The 17797-nt window shown below is 43.8% G+C and overlaps 1 protein-coding gene across 2 annotated transcripts in view; it reads left to right on the top strand.

Annotated features, from left to right (window-relative positions):
* The window catches only part of LOC147464345 (beta-glucuronosyltransferase GlcAT14B-like), a 31693-nt gene extending 14135 nt beyond the window's left edge, over positions 1-17558 (top strand). The window contains exons 2-5 of one of the 2 annotated variants that reach the window (XM_086514306.1): positions 16104-16179; positions 16271-16386; positions 16468-16987; positions 17260-17558. In XM_086514306.1, coding sequence (XP_086370432.1) covers positions 16104-16179; positions 16271-16386; positions 16468-16982 — 707 coding nt within the window. In that variant the 3' untranslated portion in view covers positions 16983-16987; positions 17260-17558. Of the gene's footprint in view, positions 1-16103; positions 16180-16270; positions 16387-16467; positions 17007-17259 lie in introns of those variants that run through there. The other variant, XM_086514298.1, reaches the window with a different exon arrangement.
* The last annotated feature ends 239 nt before the right edge of the window (positions 17559-17797 follow it).

The raw sequence follows: 17797 nt of genomic DNA, 5'->3' as shown, positions 1-17797 counted from the left end.
TTTTCAGTTTTCAGCCCTCAGACCATCAGCGTTGTTCAATTTTCAGCCCTTAGACCATCAGCGTTTTTCAGTTTCAGCCCATCGCCGTCAATGACGATAGCGGATCAGCCCATAGCCTCCTCGTGCATTCGCAGATTCCAGCAAGTATCCCTAGCGTTTTCAGCATTTAGCCACAACCTCGCAGTACCTCATCTCTCCCAAGTATCATCATCGTATCACCTTCGTCGTCGTCATCGTCATCAAGCATCGCCAAGCATCTCAGCATCTAGAACCATTGTACCAGACTTAGTGCAATCTAAAGAAAATATCTCTCTAGCAATAGAGAGGGGGGCCCTTGGAGGGGGGTTTGGGACCCCATCTGGTGTCGATCCTCTCTCTCTCTCTCTCTCTCTCTCTCTCACACACACAACACTTTCTCTCACAGTTTTCATCCTCTCTTGTTTTGATCCATTGCACAATTTCTCATAAAGTAAAGGGGGGCTCTCTCTCCCCTTCATTAAAAGGAACCTCGGACACGAACTGAGCACTCATGCTGAGCACTCAGCATACACCATCATTCACTTCCGCTGCACATTACATTGGTATCAGAGCTCTTTGGTAGTGTTTGGTATGATCACTCAAGGAAAGAACCATAAAGAACCACATTTTTTTTTTTCGCTTGTTGTGATCGCATGTAACCCAAGACCACTTGGCCGTGCGGATCCCCAATCTGTGTTTTGAAGAGTGGCAGGTAATCGAGAAAAGGAGGGCTTGTCCAGTCTCCTCGTTCCTCTTTTTCACTCATTGAGAGCAGACCTTGCACTTAGTGGTAGGCCAATCGACGTGAGGTGGGAAAAAGCAACCTTGGTGTGAGCACAAGACCGCCAAGGGGTGCACCCGTAGGAAGGAGTTGAGCTTGGGTAAGAGAAAAGCCTTCTTAAACGCAAATTGCAAGCAATGCCAAGTACCGCAAGTGCCAAAGTACCCCAAGAACCCAAGTATCCCAAGTACCCAAGTATTCAGTGCATGGTCATTACCAGAAGCGGAATGGATACTTTGCGTGAAGGTGATGAGAGTGGAATTGGAAAAGAAGAAGTCTCTTCTCCAGGATGACAGCTTCTCGATCCTCCCCCATCCCCATCTATGCCACAGATTGCACCAAACCATATGGAGACTTTGGTAAAGTCTATGATGGAGATGATGCTACAACAAGAGGCTCAACGTGCCGTCATGGATAGAGAAAGTAAAGAACGGAGGGCAGCTATGGAGCCCGAGTGTGAGCAAGCACGCGAAGCTCAACGCATAGCGTTTGAAGAAAAGAGGACAGCTATGGAGCTCGAGCGTGAGCAAGCACGCGAAGCTCAACACATAGCAACCGAAGAAAAGCAAGCGGCTATGGAGTTAGAGCAAGAGGCGCAACGGGATTAAGAAATGAAAGAGTTGGTCCTATAGGTACTCGCCCCGAAGAGCAAGCCACTCAAGGAGGCCGGCAAGTCATCACGTAGCACAGGTAGAGACGACTCCTCCAACAATCCCGTCATTGAGAAGTTGACGTTCAATAAGTATGATGGTAGATGGATGCTTCTTTGATTCATTCTTGGTTGCATCAATTTACTGCGTACTTTGCCACTAACAAGAAAACCAACAACAATAAAGTTTTGACTGCTGCCATGTATCTAGCGGGTGATGCCATTAATTGGTATCAAGCTTGGCAGGAGGCACATTTTGAGCATGCTGCGGATGGCGTACCACTCTTTCAATTGGGTCGACTTCCAAGATAAGCTCAAGGCTCGTTTTATGCCACGGCAGTACATTGATCGGTTAAAAGAAGATTGGCGCAGCCTTAAGCAAAATGGCACTTATGTTATGTCTTTTTCTAACCGTATTTTGCAGATTGGCGTTCAGTTGCGTAAATCGGATGCAGAACGCAAGGAGGCTTTCCTTTTTGGGTTGGATGAGTACATCAAATTCGATGTGCAAGCTTCAACCCTACGGACTACAATGACGACGTCAGGATTGCTCTAGCACAAGAAATGAAGCACAACAAAGGTAAGCCGAAGAAGAACAAGTCAAGTATCCCTATGACTAACAGAATGGTAAGAACAACAATAATTCTCTCTTTTCTTAATCTTCTTCTACACCTAGCATGCACTCATCCTTCACGCATGAATGTCCTAATGTGACGGTCTTAGTTCAAAATGTCGGTTTTCGTTGCAAGTTTGTGGTTTCTTCTCTCAAAGGACGTGATTTGATTTTTGGCATCAAGTGGTTTAAAGATTATAATCCAGAAGCTAGTTGGAAGGAAAAGTCTCTCTCTCTCTCTCTCTCTCTCTCTCTCTCTCAGAGTCGAAGGTGCCGCTCCGGTGGTTCTTTGCTATGACAAGAATATTCTGTCTGTCATTAATCTCTCTCTCTCATGTTTTGAAAGAGAATAAATTTGCAGTCTCATAGTCTCTCTCAGTACACTGTCCCAAAGTCCAGAAAAGAGTCATTCTTTTTATGAAAAGGAACCTCTCCTTGTCGTTCCTTCTCCTAAGCACGACACGCATTTTGTTCATGATAGCGATTCAATTGCTCATAAGGATCATCAAGCCTTCAAGTTGCTCCAGTTTGTACCGAGTACATCTTGGAGTGACCGTCAAGCTAGATGGTTTCAATCTTGTGAGCAATGTGGTGGTTTGATTGATTGTGTTCCTAGTGAATCTAACCCCTTGCAGATATGATCAATCACGCAGGACCGATCTTGGCTCTGGCGTCAAGGTCTATAGTATCCATTCAGGAAGTATCTTTTGTTTGCATGACTAGTCAGTATGCATTGTCCGAGTCTCTCATTCGTGACGATCTCTTGTATTTTTTGTCACCGTCTTTGTGTGTTACCTTTTCATAGGGAAGCCATATTGCATGATACACATGATTTCCTTATGGATGAGCACGGAAGCATGAACAACACTCTAGAAAAGATAGAAAGTTAGCATTCAAGGAAAACACAATGTTTCACGATTGTCAGTTATGTCAAATCATTTTTTCATGCTCATTCCTTGGCAAGACCCGGTCAAAGCAAAAGCACTAGCACGTTTGTCCATCAAGCATTGGTATTCCCTTTGTGGTTTGCCACAATTGATAGTTCTAGGTCGAAAAGTCAAGTTTAGGTTGGGACTAAAGCAATATGCTACAAACCTTGATTTTGGTGAGATCTTTAACTGGGTACAAAATGGGAGGCAGTTTTAGGGTGTTTATTCAAACAAGGGTTTTTGATTGGAAAGACCATGTGTGTGACTCGTGGTCTGAGGCAAAGGTGTTGATGGAGTGCCACAATCCTCCTTTTGTTGGGCATAGAGGCTAGAGGTCATTCTTAAGAGTGTTGAGAGATACTTCTTGTCACGTGCACATCTAACCCTATGTGCACGTGGACAAGCTGTTCCTACTTCTAGGGTTTAGGTAGCCTAGGAAGTGTTGTGGCAACCTTGTGAGCGTGTACGCGGGCTGTGCATGTCCAGACACTTAAGAGTAGGTGCATATCTGATTGCACACACCATGATCATTAGCATCAACACCTAGTACCTAGCATGAGCATGTTCCTCCGCATGGACCTAGTTTTGTGACTGCATGTGAAACACCTCTTATAGGTCATCTTATTAATAGGTGACTTGTCAGATTCCAAATCGTGGCATTTTGGCAAGGACTGCTGACCCAGCCTTCTGGCACCTATAAAGGGAGGCAAGGGGCGCTAGCAATAGGTAGAAGAGGCAGGGACACAAGGAGGTACAACAATCGGCAGCACCTCAAGCTTCCTAGCGTTTTTCTTCAGAAGCAAGGCTAGCGTTTTGCATCAGCAAGACCTGCATTTTCAGCCCATTAAACCAGCGTTTTCAGATCAGCCCTTAGCCTCGTGGTACCTCACCATTCCGGTAGCAAATCCTCGCCACATTTGCCCTATCGCAGCAGATCAGCCATCGATCAGAATTCAGCCAGATTTCAGCCAGCGTTCAGAGTTTTCAGCCTCTAGACAGCCAGCGTTTTTGCAGTTTTCAGCCATTGCATGCATGGACAATTGCAGATCCCGCCCTGTAGTAGAACCGCAGTTGTAGATCCCATCAACATGATTAGCGTTTTCAGATTTCAGCGTTCAACCATTAGCCTCGACGTCGACATTGTCGTCGTCAAGTACCACAACATCTAGAAGCATTGTACCAGACCTTTTTGCAATCTAAAGCAAATACCTCTCTAGCAATAGAGAGGGGGGGCCCTTGGAGGGGGGGTTTGGGACCCCATCTGGTGTCGTCTCTTCTCTCTCGCTCTCTCTCTCTCTCTTGCACTCTCAATCACAATTTGCATTCCACTCTCTTGTTTTGGTCATTGCACATTCTCTCTGTAAGCAAGGAAGGCTCTCCCTTCCTCTGAAGTAAAAGAAACCTTGAGCACTCATTGATCACTCATCTTGAGCTTACACCATCATTCACCTCCGTTGCACTATACATTGGTATCAGAGCTCTTTGGTAGTGTTCGGTTTCATCACTCAAGGAAAGAAGCATAAAGAATCACTTTTTTTTTTTTTTTGGTTGTTGTGGTCGCACGTAATCCAAGACCGCTTGGGCGTGTCGATCCCTGATCTGTGTTTTTGAAGAGTGGCAGGTAACCAAAGAAAGAAGGGCTTGTCCAGCCTCCCCTTGTTCCTCTTTTCCACTCATTGAGAGGGGACCTTGCACTTGGCGGCAAGCCAATGGATGTGAGGTGAGAAAAAGCAACCTTTGTGTTACAATGACGTCGTCAGAATTTCTCTGGCACAAGAAATGAAGCACAACAAAGGTAAGCCGAAAGAGAACAAGTCGAGTACTTCTCAGAATCAACCGCACGGTAAGACAAATGGTAAGAATGACGGTAATTCTTTTTCTTAATCTTTTTCTACACCTAGAGCTCACAATGATGATAAAGGAAAGACTAAAACTCAAGAAACCCCTAAGTTGACACTTGATGAAAAATTTGCTCTAGGAATCTTAGGAGGTAGGTCAACTCTTGAAGAACGAGCCAAATATGCACGAGACAAAAGATGTTTTGAGTGTGACACTAAAGGTCACATTAAATGAGATTGTCCTAAGAAAGCACCTAAAGAACCCACAAAATCCACATCATCTGTTAATGCACTCAATGAGAACACTAATGTGTCTTCGGTTTCTAATGATCATGTAGGTGAGTCTCTCATGCAGTGTTATGGTCATGTGAATACTCAACGCTTTGTGATCTTGTTTGATTCGAGTAGCATGCATGATGTGATTAGTGACTTTCTCGTGAAGAGCGCACGTTTAGAAGCTCTTCCCATAGATCCTATTGTGATCTCTGGTTTTGCTGCTACATGCACTCTTCTTTCACATGTAGGTGAGTCTCTCATGCAGTGTTATGGTCATGTGAATACTCAACGCTTTGTGATCTTGTTTGATTCGAGTAGCATGCATGATGTGATTAGTGACTTTCTTGTGAAGAGCGCACGTTTAGAAGCTCTTCCCATAGATCCTATTGTGATGTGTGGTTTTGCTCCTACATGCACTCTTCTTTCACGCATGAATGTCCTGATGTCACAGTGCTAGTTCAAAATGTCGGTTTTCGTCGTAGATTTGTGGTTTCTCCTCTCAAAGGATGTGATTTGATTTTTGGCATCAAGTGGTTTAAAGGTTATAGTCTATGCATTGATTAAAAAGAAAACACTCTTTCTCTCACAGTTGAAGGAGCACCTCTCATGGTTCTTCACTGTGACAAGAACATTCCGTCTTTGCTACTAGTCTCTCACTCTTATGTTTCGAAAGAGGATAAAATACGTAGTCTCATAGTCTCTCTCAGTACACAGTCCTACAATTTAGAAAAGACTCAATCATTGCATGGAATGAAATCGCTCTCTGTTATTCATTCTCCTAAGCATGACACCCATTTTTTGCATGATAGAGATGTGATTGTTCGGAAGGATCATCAAGCCTTCAAGTTGCTCCAGTCTGTACCGAGTACACCTTGGGATGACCATCAAGATAGATGGTTTTAGTCTTGTGAGCAATCTGGTGGTTTGGATGATTGCGTTTCTAGTAAAGCTAACCTCATTGCAGATACGATCAGTCACGCAGGACCAAGGTCCAAAGAACCCATTCAAGAAGTATTTTGTGTTCGCATAATTAGTCAGTACACATTGTTCGAATTCCTCATTCGTGATGATCTCTTGTATTTTCGTCACCGTCTTTATGTGTTACCTTCTCATAGGAACTCCATATTGCACGATGCTTATGATTCACTCATGGATGTATGCAGATCACTCTAGAAAAGATAAAGAGTTTGCATTCAAAGGAGTTCACAATGTTTCACTATTGCCTGTTTTGTCAGTCGGTTTTGCATGTTCATTCCTTGGCATGACACAACCACAGGAAAAGCAGGAGCACAATTTTTTATCAAGCATTGGCATTTCCATCGTGGTTTGCCATAGTTGATAGCTTTAGGTCGAAAAGTCAAGTTTCGATCACACTTTTGGCATGTGTTAGGTGAACGGTTTGACACTCTGTCACATTGTTCATCTGCATTTCATGCACAGTCATTTAGGAAGAATAGTCTTTCTTCCGTCACTCAACAAGGAACGAATATATTTACGGTTTGTGTTTGAAGTGGTTTCAGGGATATTTGTGAGCGGGGATTTCTAAAGAAGATGAACCTGAGATCATAGACGATGTTAGAGCATTGGAGCCGCAACAACTTAGTGTGTCGCTTGCGGCGTGACCCAAAGAAGCAAGCATTGCAAACTTTCTTGAAGTTCAAGTATTGCGTGACCCATGCAGCAGAGTGGGCCAGCGAAGAGTTCTTCGCAAACTCCCAAGAGTTGTTGGCGGACTTTATGGGAGCCATATAGCCTGGTACCAGTACCTCACTTTTGAGAAGGGGGGGATGTCACGTGCACATCTGGGTTAGATGTGCACGTGGACAAGCTGTTCCTACTTCTAGGGCGTAGGTAGCCCAGGAAGTGTTGTGGCAACCTTGTGAACCTGTACACGGGCCGTGCATGTCCAGTCACTTACTGCATACACTTTGATTGCACACACCATGATCATTAGCATCCGCACCAAGTACCCAGCATGAGCATGTTCCACTGCATGGACCCAGTTTTGTGACTGCATGTGAAACCCCTCTTATAGGTCATCTCATTAATAAGTGACTTATCAGATTCCAAATCGTGGAGTTTTGGCAAGGACTGTTCGACCCAGCCTTCTGGCACCTATAAAGAGAGGTAGGGGACATAGGCAAACGAGACAAGGAGAGGAATTCCAAATCCTGAGCGAGTTTTTTCGAGCAATTACTAAACCGAGCAGAAATTATCAATATACAATTTTGAAAATCCCAAACTATTCAAGATACTTCTACTTAATTTAATAATCATTCATACATGTGTTTTTATTTAGTTCTTACACTCTAGTCAAGCCAAGATAGAGGTGCTGGCTATTAGAGGACATTAAGTTGAGGATGGATGATGATAGCACATTGCAAAGGATAAATACTAGACTCTACATTCCCTATCTGCAACCTTCATGTATGCATTGTAGGGAACCATGATGCGCATACTCTCTTTCTCTCTCTCTCTCTCTCTCTCTCTCTAAAACATAAACAAATGTCTTTGTCTTATTATAGGGTTGAAAATCACGGAGTCGTTTGTGGAGTTGCTTGTAGCGCCATGTGTTGATACATGATGCTATTAGAAGATTCATAGGAGCTAATTTAAGCACTTTATGGAGTTGCTTGTAGCATCACGTGTCCACATCTGGTGCTTTGGGAAGCTTCAAAGAGGATAATTTAAGAGCTTTGTGGAGCTTCTCGTAGCACTACATGTCAACATCTAGTGCTAAAAGAAGTTTCAAAGAGGCTAATTTAAGTGCTTTGTGGAGTTGCCTATAGCACCATGTAATGACACGTGGTGCTAAAGGAAGTTTCAAAGAGGCTAATTTAAGTGCTTTGTGGAGCTGCCTATAGCACCACGTGACGTTTGAAAGAGGCTAATTTAATATCTTTGTGGAGTTGTCTATAGCACCACGTGTTTGTACGTAGTGCTATATGAATGTTCATAAGGGCTAATTTAAGCCCTTTATGGAGTTGCCTGGAGCACACCCTTGTAACACCATGTGTCGACAGGTGGTTCTAAATAAAGTTTCAAAGAGGCTAATCTAAGCGCTTTGTGGAGTTGTATGTAGCACCATGTGTTGACACGCGGTGTTAAAGGAAGTTTCAAAGAGGTTAGTTTAAGCGCTTTGTGGAGCTACTTGTAGCACCACGTGTCGACACGTGGTGCTAAAGGAAGTTTCAAAGAGATTAATTTAAGTGCTTTGTGGACTTGCATGTAGCACCATGTGTCAACACATGGTGCTAAAGAAAGTTTCAAAGAGGCTAATTTAAGCTCCTTTGTAGAGTTGCTTGTAGCACCATGTGGTGCTAAAGGAATTTTCAAATCGGCTAGTTTAAGCGCTTTGTGGAGCTGCTTGTAGCACCACGTGTCGACACTCGGTGCTATAGGAAGTTTCAAAGAGGCTAATTTAAGCGCTTTGTGGAGTTGCCTATAGCACCACGTGTCGAGTGTTAAAGAAATTTTCAAAGAGGCTAATTTAAGCCATTTGCAAAGTTGCTTGTAGCACCACGTATCGGCACGTGGTGCTAAAGAAAGTTTCAAAGATGCTAAGTTAAGCACTTTGTGAACCTGCTTGTAGCACCATGTGGCTACACGTAGTGCTAAAGGAAGTTTCAAAGAGGCTAGTTTAAGCGCTTTATGGAGATGCTTGTAGCACCACGTGTCGACACGTGGTGCTACAAGAAGTTTCAAAGATGCTAATTTAAGCGCTTTGTGGAGTTGCATGTAGCACCACATGTCGACACATGGTGCCAAAGAAAGTTTCAAAGAGGCTAATTTAAGCGTTTTGTGGAGTTGCCTGTAGCACTATGTGTCTACATGTGGTGCTAAAAAAAGTTTCAAAGAGGCTAATTTAAACGCTTTGTGGAGTTGCGGCGTGTAGCACCACATGTCGACACATGGTGCTAAAGAAAGTTTCAAAGAAACTAATTTAAGCGCTTTGTGGAGCTGCTTCTAGCACCACATGTGGACACGTGGTTCTACAGGAAGTTTCAAAGAGGCTAAAGTTTCAAAGAGACTAATTTAAGCCATTTGCAAAGTTGCTTGTAGCACCACGTGTCGGCGCGTGGTGCTAAAGAAAGTTTCAAAGAGGCTAATTTAAGTGCTTTGTGGACTTGCTTGTAGCACCACATAGTGCTAAAGGAAGTTTCAAAGAGGCTAGTTTAAGCGCTTTATTGAGCTGCTTGTAGCATCACGTGTCAACACGTGGTGCTACAAGAAGTTTCAAAGAAGCTAATTTAAGCGTTTTGTGGAGTTGCATGTAGCACCACATGTCGACACGAGGTGCTAAAGAAAGTTTCAAAGAGGATAATTTAAGCGCTTTGTGGAGTTGCTTGTAGCACCACGTGTCGACATGTGGTGCTATAGGAAGTTTGAAAAATGCTAATTTAAGCGCTTTGTGGAGTTGCCTGTAGCACCACGTGTCGACACGTGGTGCTAAAGAAAGTTTCAAAGAGGCTAATTTAAGCGTTTTGTGGAGTTGCTTGTAGCACCACATGTTGACACGTGGTGCTAAAGAAAGTTTCAAAGAGGCTAATTTAAGCGCTTTGTGGAGCTGCTTGTAGCACCACGTGTCGACACGTGGTGTCACAAGAAAATTCAAAGAGGCTAATTTAAGTGCTTTGTGGAGTTTCCTGTAGCACCACGTGTCGACACATGGTGCTAAAGAAAGTTTCAAAGAGACTAATTTAAGCCATTTGCAAAGTTGCTTGTAGCACCACGTGTCGGCACGTGATGCTAAAGAAAATTTCAAAGAGGCTAAGTTAAGCGCTTTGTAGATCTGCTTGTAGCACCACGTAACATAGTGCTAAAGGAAGTTTCAAAGAGGCTAGTTTAAGCGCTTTATGGAGCTGCTTGTAGCACCACGTGTCAACACATGGTGCTACAAGAAGTTTCAAAGAGGCTAATTTAAGTGCTTTGTGGAGTTGCATGTAGCACCATATGTCGACACGAGGTGCTAAAGAAAGTTTCAAAGAGGTTAATTTAAGCACTTTGTGGAGTTTCCTGTAGCACCATGTGTCCAGAGGTGCTAAAGAAAGTTCCAAAGAGGCTAATTTAAGCGCTTTGTGGAGTTGCCTGTAGCACCACGTGTCGACGCGTGGTGCTAAAGGAAGTTTCAAAGAGGCTAATTTAAGCATTTTTGGAGCTGCCTGTACCATCATATGTCGGTATGTGGTGCAATAGGAATATTCAAAGAGACTTTAAGCCATATGTAGAGTTTCTTATAGCACCATGTGTTGGCACGTGGTGCTATTGGAAGCTGATGGCACAATCTGTCAGTACGCGGTGCTAAAAGAAGCTTCAAAGAGGCTAATTTAAGTGATTTGTGGAGCTGCCTGTAGCACCATGTGGTGCTAAAATAAGTTTCAAAGCATTTAATTTAAGCACTTTGTGAAATTTTCTATACCATCGCGTGTTGGTACGTGGTGCTATAGGAATAATCAAAGGGAGATGCTTGTAGCACCATGTGTCAATACATGATATTTTAGGAATCTTCAAAGGGGCTTTAAGTCTTTTGCAAAGTTGCTTGTAGCACCATGTGTTAGCATGTGGTGCCATAGGAAGCTTCATAAGGTCTAATTTAAGCATTTTATGAGCTCCATGTAGCACCATGTGCCATCATGTGGTGCTATAGGAAGCTTCAAAGGGACTAATTTAAGCACTTTGTAGAGTTGCCTATAGCACCACGTGTCGGTACTTAGTGCTATAGGAAGCTTCAAAGGGGCTCATTTAACCAATTTGTGGAGATTCTTGTAGCACCTTGTGTTTGCCCATGGTGCTATAGCACCACATGTCGTCACATGGTGATGTAGGAATCTTCAGAGGGACTAATTTGTGAGTGCGTGATGCTTGCATGCACGGTGCATAAAGGGGAAGAGGAGAGATGACATGGGGAGTGGATGGGCGACCTCTCAAAAGTGAAGTGAGAGTACTCCTTATTGCTTGTATATGTTCAATCAATAATGAAGGCACTTGAGGTGTGTGTCCATGCTAAGGTTGGTCTATTGGTCACAAGGTGGAAAGGTACGTAGTGTACGGTACGGTTTAGGTACGTACGGAACGTACTTCCGTACTGAACCAACCTTCAGGTACGTGATAGGTACGTACCATTTGTAAAAAAAGAAAATTACACCAAATTTAAGTTCACATACCTTTCAAAAGAGATTCTTTTGTAATCTTGGTCGATTAAAAAAGCCTAAGGCTCTCTCCCTTTCACCCTATTATCCCAATCTGAAAGCTCTAGCGCGAGTGGTCCGTGGAGAAGATGGCCCCCCCCCCCCCCCCCCCCCCCCCCCACAAAAAAAAAAAAAAAAACTTGCCGTACTGTTCCGTACGGTACGTACTGTACTGTACCGTACCGTACGGTTGTACCGTACGGAATCGTAAGGTACGTACGTACGGATTCCACCTTGATTGGTCATCGCGTGCTTAAATACTATGCAATCCTTAGCTTGATGACCATACCTCTCACAGGCATTGCAGTTCCCATTGAATTTTACTCTAAAAGTAGGGCATTCATTGGTACTATGCGGTCCATAGCATACTGAGCACCATTGTTGGTCCCTTCTTGGATCCATATGATTGTTTTGCGGAGCACTATTGTCTCTAAGACTCTCTTGAATGGCCTTGGTGAGATATGCTAAAGTCATCTCAGATATCTTTGGCTCCTTAGCAATAGGCTTTAGGGTCATTGGCTGATGTCTCGATGCTTGCGAGCTAATAGATTTAGGCTCAACAGACACTCTTTCTCTTTGAATCATTAAGTTATCCTCCAATTGGATCGCATTGGTGGTGACTGCTTCCCAAGTGGTGATACTCTAATGACTAGGCCATTGTAGATATCCTCATGTCATAATCTCCTAATGAATCTATTAAGCAATTGATTATTATTGAAGCGCTCATTTGGATTACAACGAGAATTCAAATGCTTCAAGCGACTAATAAATTCTCTTACTGACTCTCCTTCTTCTCATTGGGCTTTCTCGACCTGAGAGGCTACACCCCAAAGCACTCCTTCTCGTATATATTCTTTCAAGAACAGTCTCCTAAGAGTAGGGTAAATCGTTCTTTCTTCCACCCTTAGGGTTCTATCCCAATTCCCTGCCTTCCCACTTAAGGTTAGGCTTAAAGCATTACTCTTATGCAAGTCATTGTGTTCTCCTAGAGAGTCGTATATTTGTTCAAACACTTCGATATGCTTTCTCACATCCCCGTCTCCAATAAATTTCTGTGTGAGCTTGGCTATTTGTACTGCCTTACTTCTAGGTTCTCTATCAGGCGTGTTACGCATATTCTCAGCAATAGATCGACCGATAGCTTGAGCAAATGTTGCCAGTCACCAAAGTGAGCAGGAACCGTGGGTGGAGGTGCTCCAGAGACTACATGTGGAGTAGGTATTGACATTGGGTTTGACGCATAGGAAGCCTTGGGTTCCACGTTTGGTACGATGTTGTGCCATGTGGCGGTCCAAAGTTCATATATGTGGCCCTAGGCATAGCAGACGTCGGATGTGACATGCTAATGCTAGCCGGTATGGTCCCATGGAAATAAGAGCTTGGGTGTTGTGCTTGTGGAGTATAGGTAGTTGAAACAATGGGAGGGGTAGGGACTACCATGACTACGAGGACCTATAGGTATATACGATTGGTGCACACTTGTAGGTACTGTTGCAGGCATTGAGCTACCATGTAGTGGTGCTTTACTAACAAATGAGGTCCATGGTGTGTTTCTTGGCATGCCCATCATTGGGGTAGGCATGGTAGCCGTGGCATCATCAAGGGAAAGATGAGCTAGACTTGGAAAAGTAAAGCTATCACTGGTGGGCTCAGATTGCACTGAGACCCCTGGCCAAACATTATATGGGGGATCCATCGGACTTACCAAGGGAGTCTCCATTTGCGATAAGGTTGGTTGTTTAGCCTTCCCTGTATCCAAGAATCTCATGAGACTCGTTGAAGGCATGTGGATCCTCTTGTTCAGTCTCTCTCGCTCAACAATCCTATGGATGACCTCACAAACTTTTGTTGTTGATCCTCCACACTAGTAGCACCCGTTGTGGATTGTAGGACATCTAACCAACTCACGTGATAGGTGTGACCTGTGTATAGGTTGGTTAGAGTTTCCGTTTGTAGTTCGTACTTCCAGTTCTCATTTAGGAACGCTCCATATAGGCTTGAGGTGCGAGGGGTGTCCTTTGAATTAGATGCAATGTGGCTCTCTATGGGTTGACTCTTAATGGTTGCTAAGTCAGGAGCACTCGATTGCTCTCCTAGCAAGGATATTGACATAGGAGCTTTGGCTTTTAACTCTCTTCGTTTCTCCGCCTTGTGTAAGCTCTCAATTTCCTTTTCCCTAGCCGCAATGATATATCGCTCTCGGAGGGAAATAGCTCTGAAGAGTCGTGGGATGCAGTGAATGGAGTATTCACGTGTACACTCTCTAAGAGCATAGGGTCTACGTTGGTCATGAATGATGAATTTACTTCTCCACCCTCCTCATTTACATCGCTAGCTCCATGTTCGGAGTGAGTGGCTCTACTAAAGGTTTCCTTCAAGCGGCTAAGCACGCTTGGCCCGGACCGTGGACCCATGGCATGCATGTCTTGCCTTGAGCTATTGGGATTAGGCATTGGGAAACCCTCCATGACGTCGTAGTTAGAGGAAGAGTCATTAGCCGCTATGTTTGGGTCTTGGTTTGTACTACCTTGGGTCCTCGCCGAGTGCCCGGAACCTAAGGTAGGTGGATATTGAGAACTCGTGTAAGTCGAAATGCTCTCTAGTTGCTTGGCCTCTAGCACACGGCCAGAGCACAGATGCATGTGTCTTTGGTACCTTACAAGCGTCAACGAATAACCTCGAAGGTTAACCGCTTACTTTTTTAGGCGTCCGTTTTCACTCGTTTTTTTAATGTTTTTGAATGATCGATTTTTGGATTAGAGCGTGTGATAGCTCGAAATGAGCGTATCGCTCAGGGGGTCGTGGTGTACTTTACAGCACAGCGTTCGATTACCCGAAGCTCTGTTGGTCCTCAAAAAGGTCGATTTTTACCTACGCAAAGCTAAAATACGTAATTTTAAAGAGGGATTAAAGCCTGAGCCTGAGTGTGGACTTGGGTTTGGGGGATATTCTTAATTCCGGTCATACCTTTCTTTTTTTTTTTTTGATAAGGTCGCCGCGGCTGCGCTGTGCGCGCGAGCACACACACCTCTAACCTACTTACTTGCAATTAATAGAGCTACTGTTACACACTAAAACACTACTACAACAACTCATTAGCTAACAGAACTACTTACTTTACTTTACACAGAATTAATATTATGGATCTGCTACCTTAATCCTAACACTTTATCATAGAGAAAACACCTTATGATCAGAAAAAACACAATACCTTTCAATATCTTATTAACAAAAAAATACAGAACAACAAAACAAACTCCTTCTCAACACACACACACCTTCCTTCTTTACCTTTCCTACATTTCAAAATGCACCACAAAGTAGCATAAAGTGCTACTCGAGCTTAATGCAGGGCATTCCATGGCAACGGCGCCAAAAATGTGCGCGTCTGTCGCACGTGTCAATGCAAGGGACTTGCCGATACACTGTGTGCGAGCCACAAATGGCGCCAAGCACACAACTAGAATAATCTAGCAAGCTCAAGAGAGCAAGGGGGTGTCACTCACCGCCCTACGCTCGCCTTCGTGGAGGATTCCTCGCCGCGAAGAAGAAGGAGCCACCGCTATGCCGCGCTCAACCGCTTCACCCCCGCCGTACCGTTGTCGCAATGCTCGAACACACACACACACACACACACACACACACACACACACTCTCTCTCTCTCTCTCTCTCTCTCTCACGCGCGCGCGCACGCGCGCACACACACACACACACACACACACACACACACACACACACAAGGAGATGAAGAAGAAGAAGATGAAGATGGAGCAAGAGCATTCTTCAGTTGCACAAATGAGAGAATGAGTGATTTTTAGGTTTAGGTGACTTCTATATGAGTTTGCCCCATTCACACTTTGGGGCCCATACTTAGCCAACTAACTTTTGAATGTTCCTGTTAGAGTGCGCCTCTCATCGGCGATCACTTTTACCCTTTTCCTATTGGACCGACAAGCCCGATACCCGACTCTACCCAATAAATAATATGGCGTCTATCGTAGGTGATAGGAATGTGCGTGAGGGTTAACATATAGCAACGGACTTCATTTTTGATCTTCGTAAGACTGAGAGTCAGCATTTTAGTATTTGGACTATTATGGATAGACCCACCAACAGGTTCATTTTGTACCAGTGAAGAAGACAATGAAGATTGACCATTTGGCAAAGCTGTTTGTCTTACACGTCTTTTACTTGCATGGGCTGCCAAGTCTATCATGTCAGATAGAGACCCCTGATTTATTAGTTTGTTTTGGAGAGCAGTGTGTGAGAATGTGGGCACTAAGCTCAAGTTCTATTTGACTGAAAAGCTAACACGGATGTTGACATTGACATGCAAGGAACCATTCCTTCCTGTTCAATGTACTATGATAATCAAGGCCTAGTAAAGTAAGGTTGATCAGTTGGCTGGTGTGGTATATGGGAGTCCCCTGTATGCACAGCTCTATTCACAAGATCGGAGGGAAAGATTCAGGAATGTATCCTCATTTGACACAACATGACTCAAGTACCCTCCTTATTAATTGCGTAACGACTGCAAGTAAGGTTTCGATATTGGTATACTCATAATAATAAAATGTAGTGTCTCTAGGGTGTGGTCCCCTGCCGACCATCCTACACCAAGAACGTTTCTGCATCCTGTGTAGTAGTAGCACATCATAGGAGCCAGTTGTTGGTTTTCTGTTTTGTGCAAGCGTTTTAGTCCTTATTTTAGTTCGTACATTTTGACTTTCTGACCTTATGGATGAAGGTAGATGCATTTATTTCCTTTCAAATCTATTGTTAGTCATCGAATATCTTGTTGGGTTTGCAGACTTGCTTCATGTGCTATCTTATCTGCCTAGGGACCTCAACTTTCTGGACCACACAAGCGACCTTAGTTGGAAAGAGTAAGCTTGACTTACCTCTTCTTCTTCTTCTTTTCATTTTTTTATTACTTTATTTCAGTTTCCCAAGCAATTTACCCTTGAGCACATTTAGGTATCAGAGAGCGCGGCCTATTATAATTGATCCAGGACTCTACTCGTCAAAGAAGTCTGATATTTTTTGGGTTACCCAGAAACGGGCTGTGCCCACGGCCTTCAAGCTTTTCACAGGTACAGTCACAGCTGTGTACGCCTGCAATGCATTTTTAATTGTCTCCTTCAAAAACGTAAACAGTAGGTGTTGTTGGACAGGTTCCGCCTGGGTAATATTGACGAGACCGTTTATGGAATACTGCATCTGGGGCTGGGATAACTTACCTCGCATTATGCTCATGTATTACAGCAATTTTGTGTCCTCCCCGGAGGGATACTTTCACACTATAATCTGCAACACGAAGGAATTCAGCAATACTACTGTCAATCATGACATGCATTTTCTTAAATGGGATACTCCCCCAAAGCAGCATCCCCGCCTGTTAACAGTCGATTATTTTCAAGACATGAACAAGAGCGGGGCTCCTTTCGCCAGAAAATTTACCGAGAATGATCCAGTTCTTGATAAAATTGATGCAGAGCTGCTTGGTAGAAAGCCTGGATTTTTCACTCCTGGTGGATGGTGTATTGGAAGCCACAAAAATGACACAGATCCATGCTCTCTGGTGGGCGATGCATCTATCCTTAGACCAGGTCCTGGATCAAAGAGGCTTGAGAAATTAATTTACAACCTTATATCGGAGAAAAATTTTCGTTCAAAGCAATGCAAGTGATGAAGGTCTTATTTCCTTGTTCAACATTTTGTTCTGTGCTTTATGGGGTAGTAGGTGATAGAGACGCATGTTTTATGCACATGGTTTGTGGTTTCACACACACATTTGCACATCCTTTATATGCCCGCACACACACAAGTTTGTATGCATAGCTATATGATCTGCGTGTACTTCTCTGTGTGTATATATGCATGTCCTTTACATGCATATGTGGTGCATTTATATGCCTGCACACACAAGTTTGTATGCATAGCTATATGATCTGTGTGTGGTGCAGGATGGAACTATGGGAGAGGTAGAGCAAGTCGAGGGCACAGGGAAACAGCCTGAGTGCAGAGGTGATGAGGGGGAGGGTTCTAAAGTTTTGAAATTCAAGCTTGTTGATTCTTTGAAAATGTCAATTCAGATCTTCAACGCTCGTTGTCTGATTTGACTTCAATCATCGGGCTCAATGTGCTATCTTGTAAGTCATAAAAAGCCTTCCAAAATCTAATGTATTAAGGCCCTTTGTCCTTTTCCCTACAAAAATGAAGGTATGTAGATCACACTTGAGTTTGAGTTAAGCAAAGTCGCTCCTCCAGTTCTTGATGGTTTTCGGCATGGTTCTCTATCTGATCTCAATGATCTTGGGTATCCAATAAGTTGGAGCTTTCCATCTCTTGTTAGCTTAAAGGTTCTCTGACCATTGGAGTGCAACTCTGCACTTTGCGGGCATTGGTGGGGTAGAAGCTGCAGACTCTAGACGTGTGCGCCAAAAAAAGTGGAAGATTTCTTGGGTATAGGTTATGACCTCTGTCTCTGTGTGTTAGTTCCAC

This window comes from Adiantum capillus-veneris, chromosome 1 (genome assembly GCF_014529385.1).
Source record: "Adiantum capillus-veneris isolate H3 chromosome 1, ASM1452938v2, whole genome shotgun sequence".
NCBI classification, from domain to species: domain Eukaryota; kingdom Viridiplantae; phylum Streptophyta; class Polypodiopsida; order Polypodiales; family Pteridaceae; genus Adiantum; species Adiantum capillus-veneris.
This window is presented reverse-complemented; position numbering and strand designations above follow the sequence as displayed.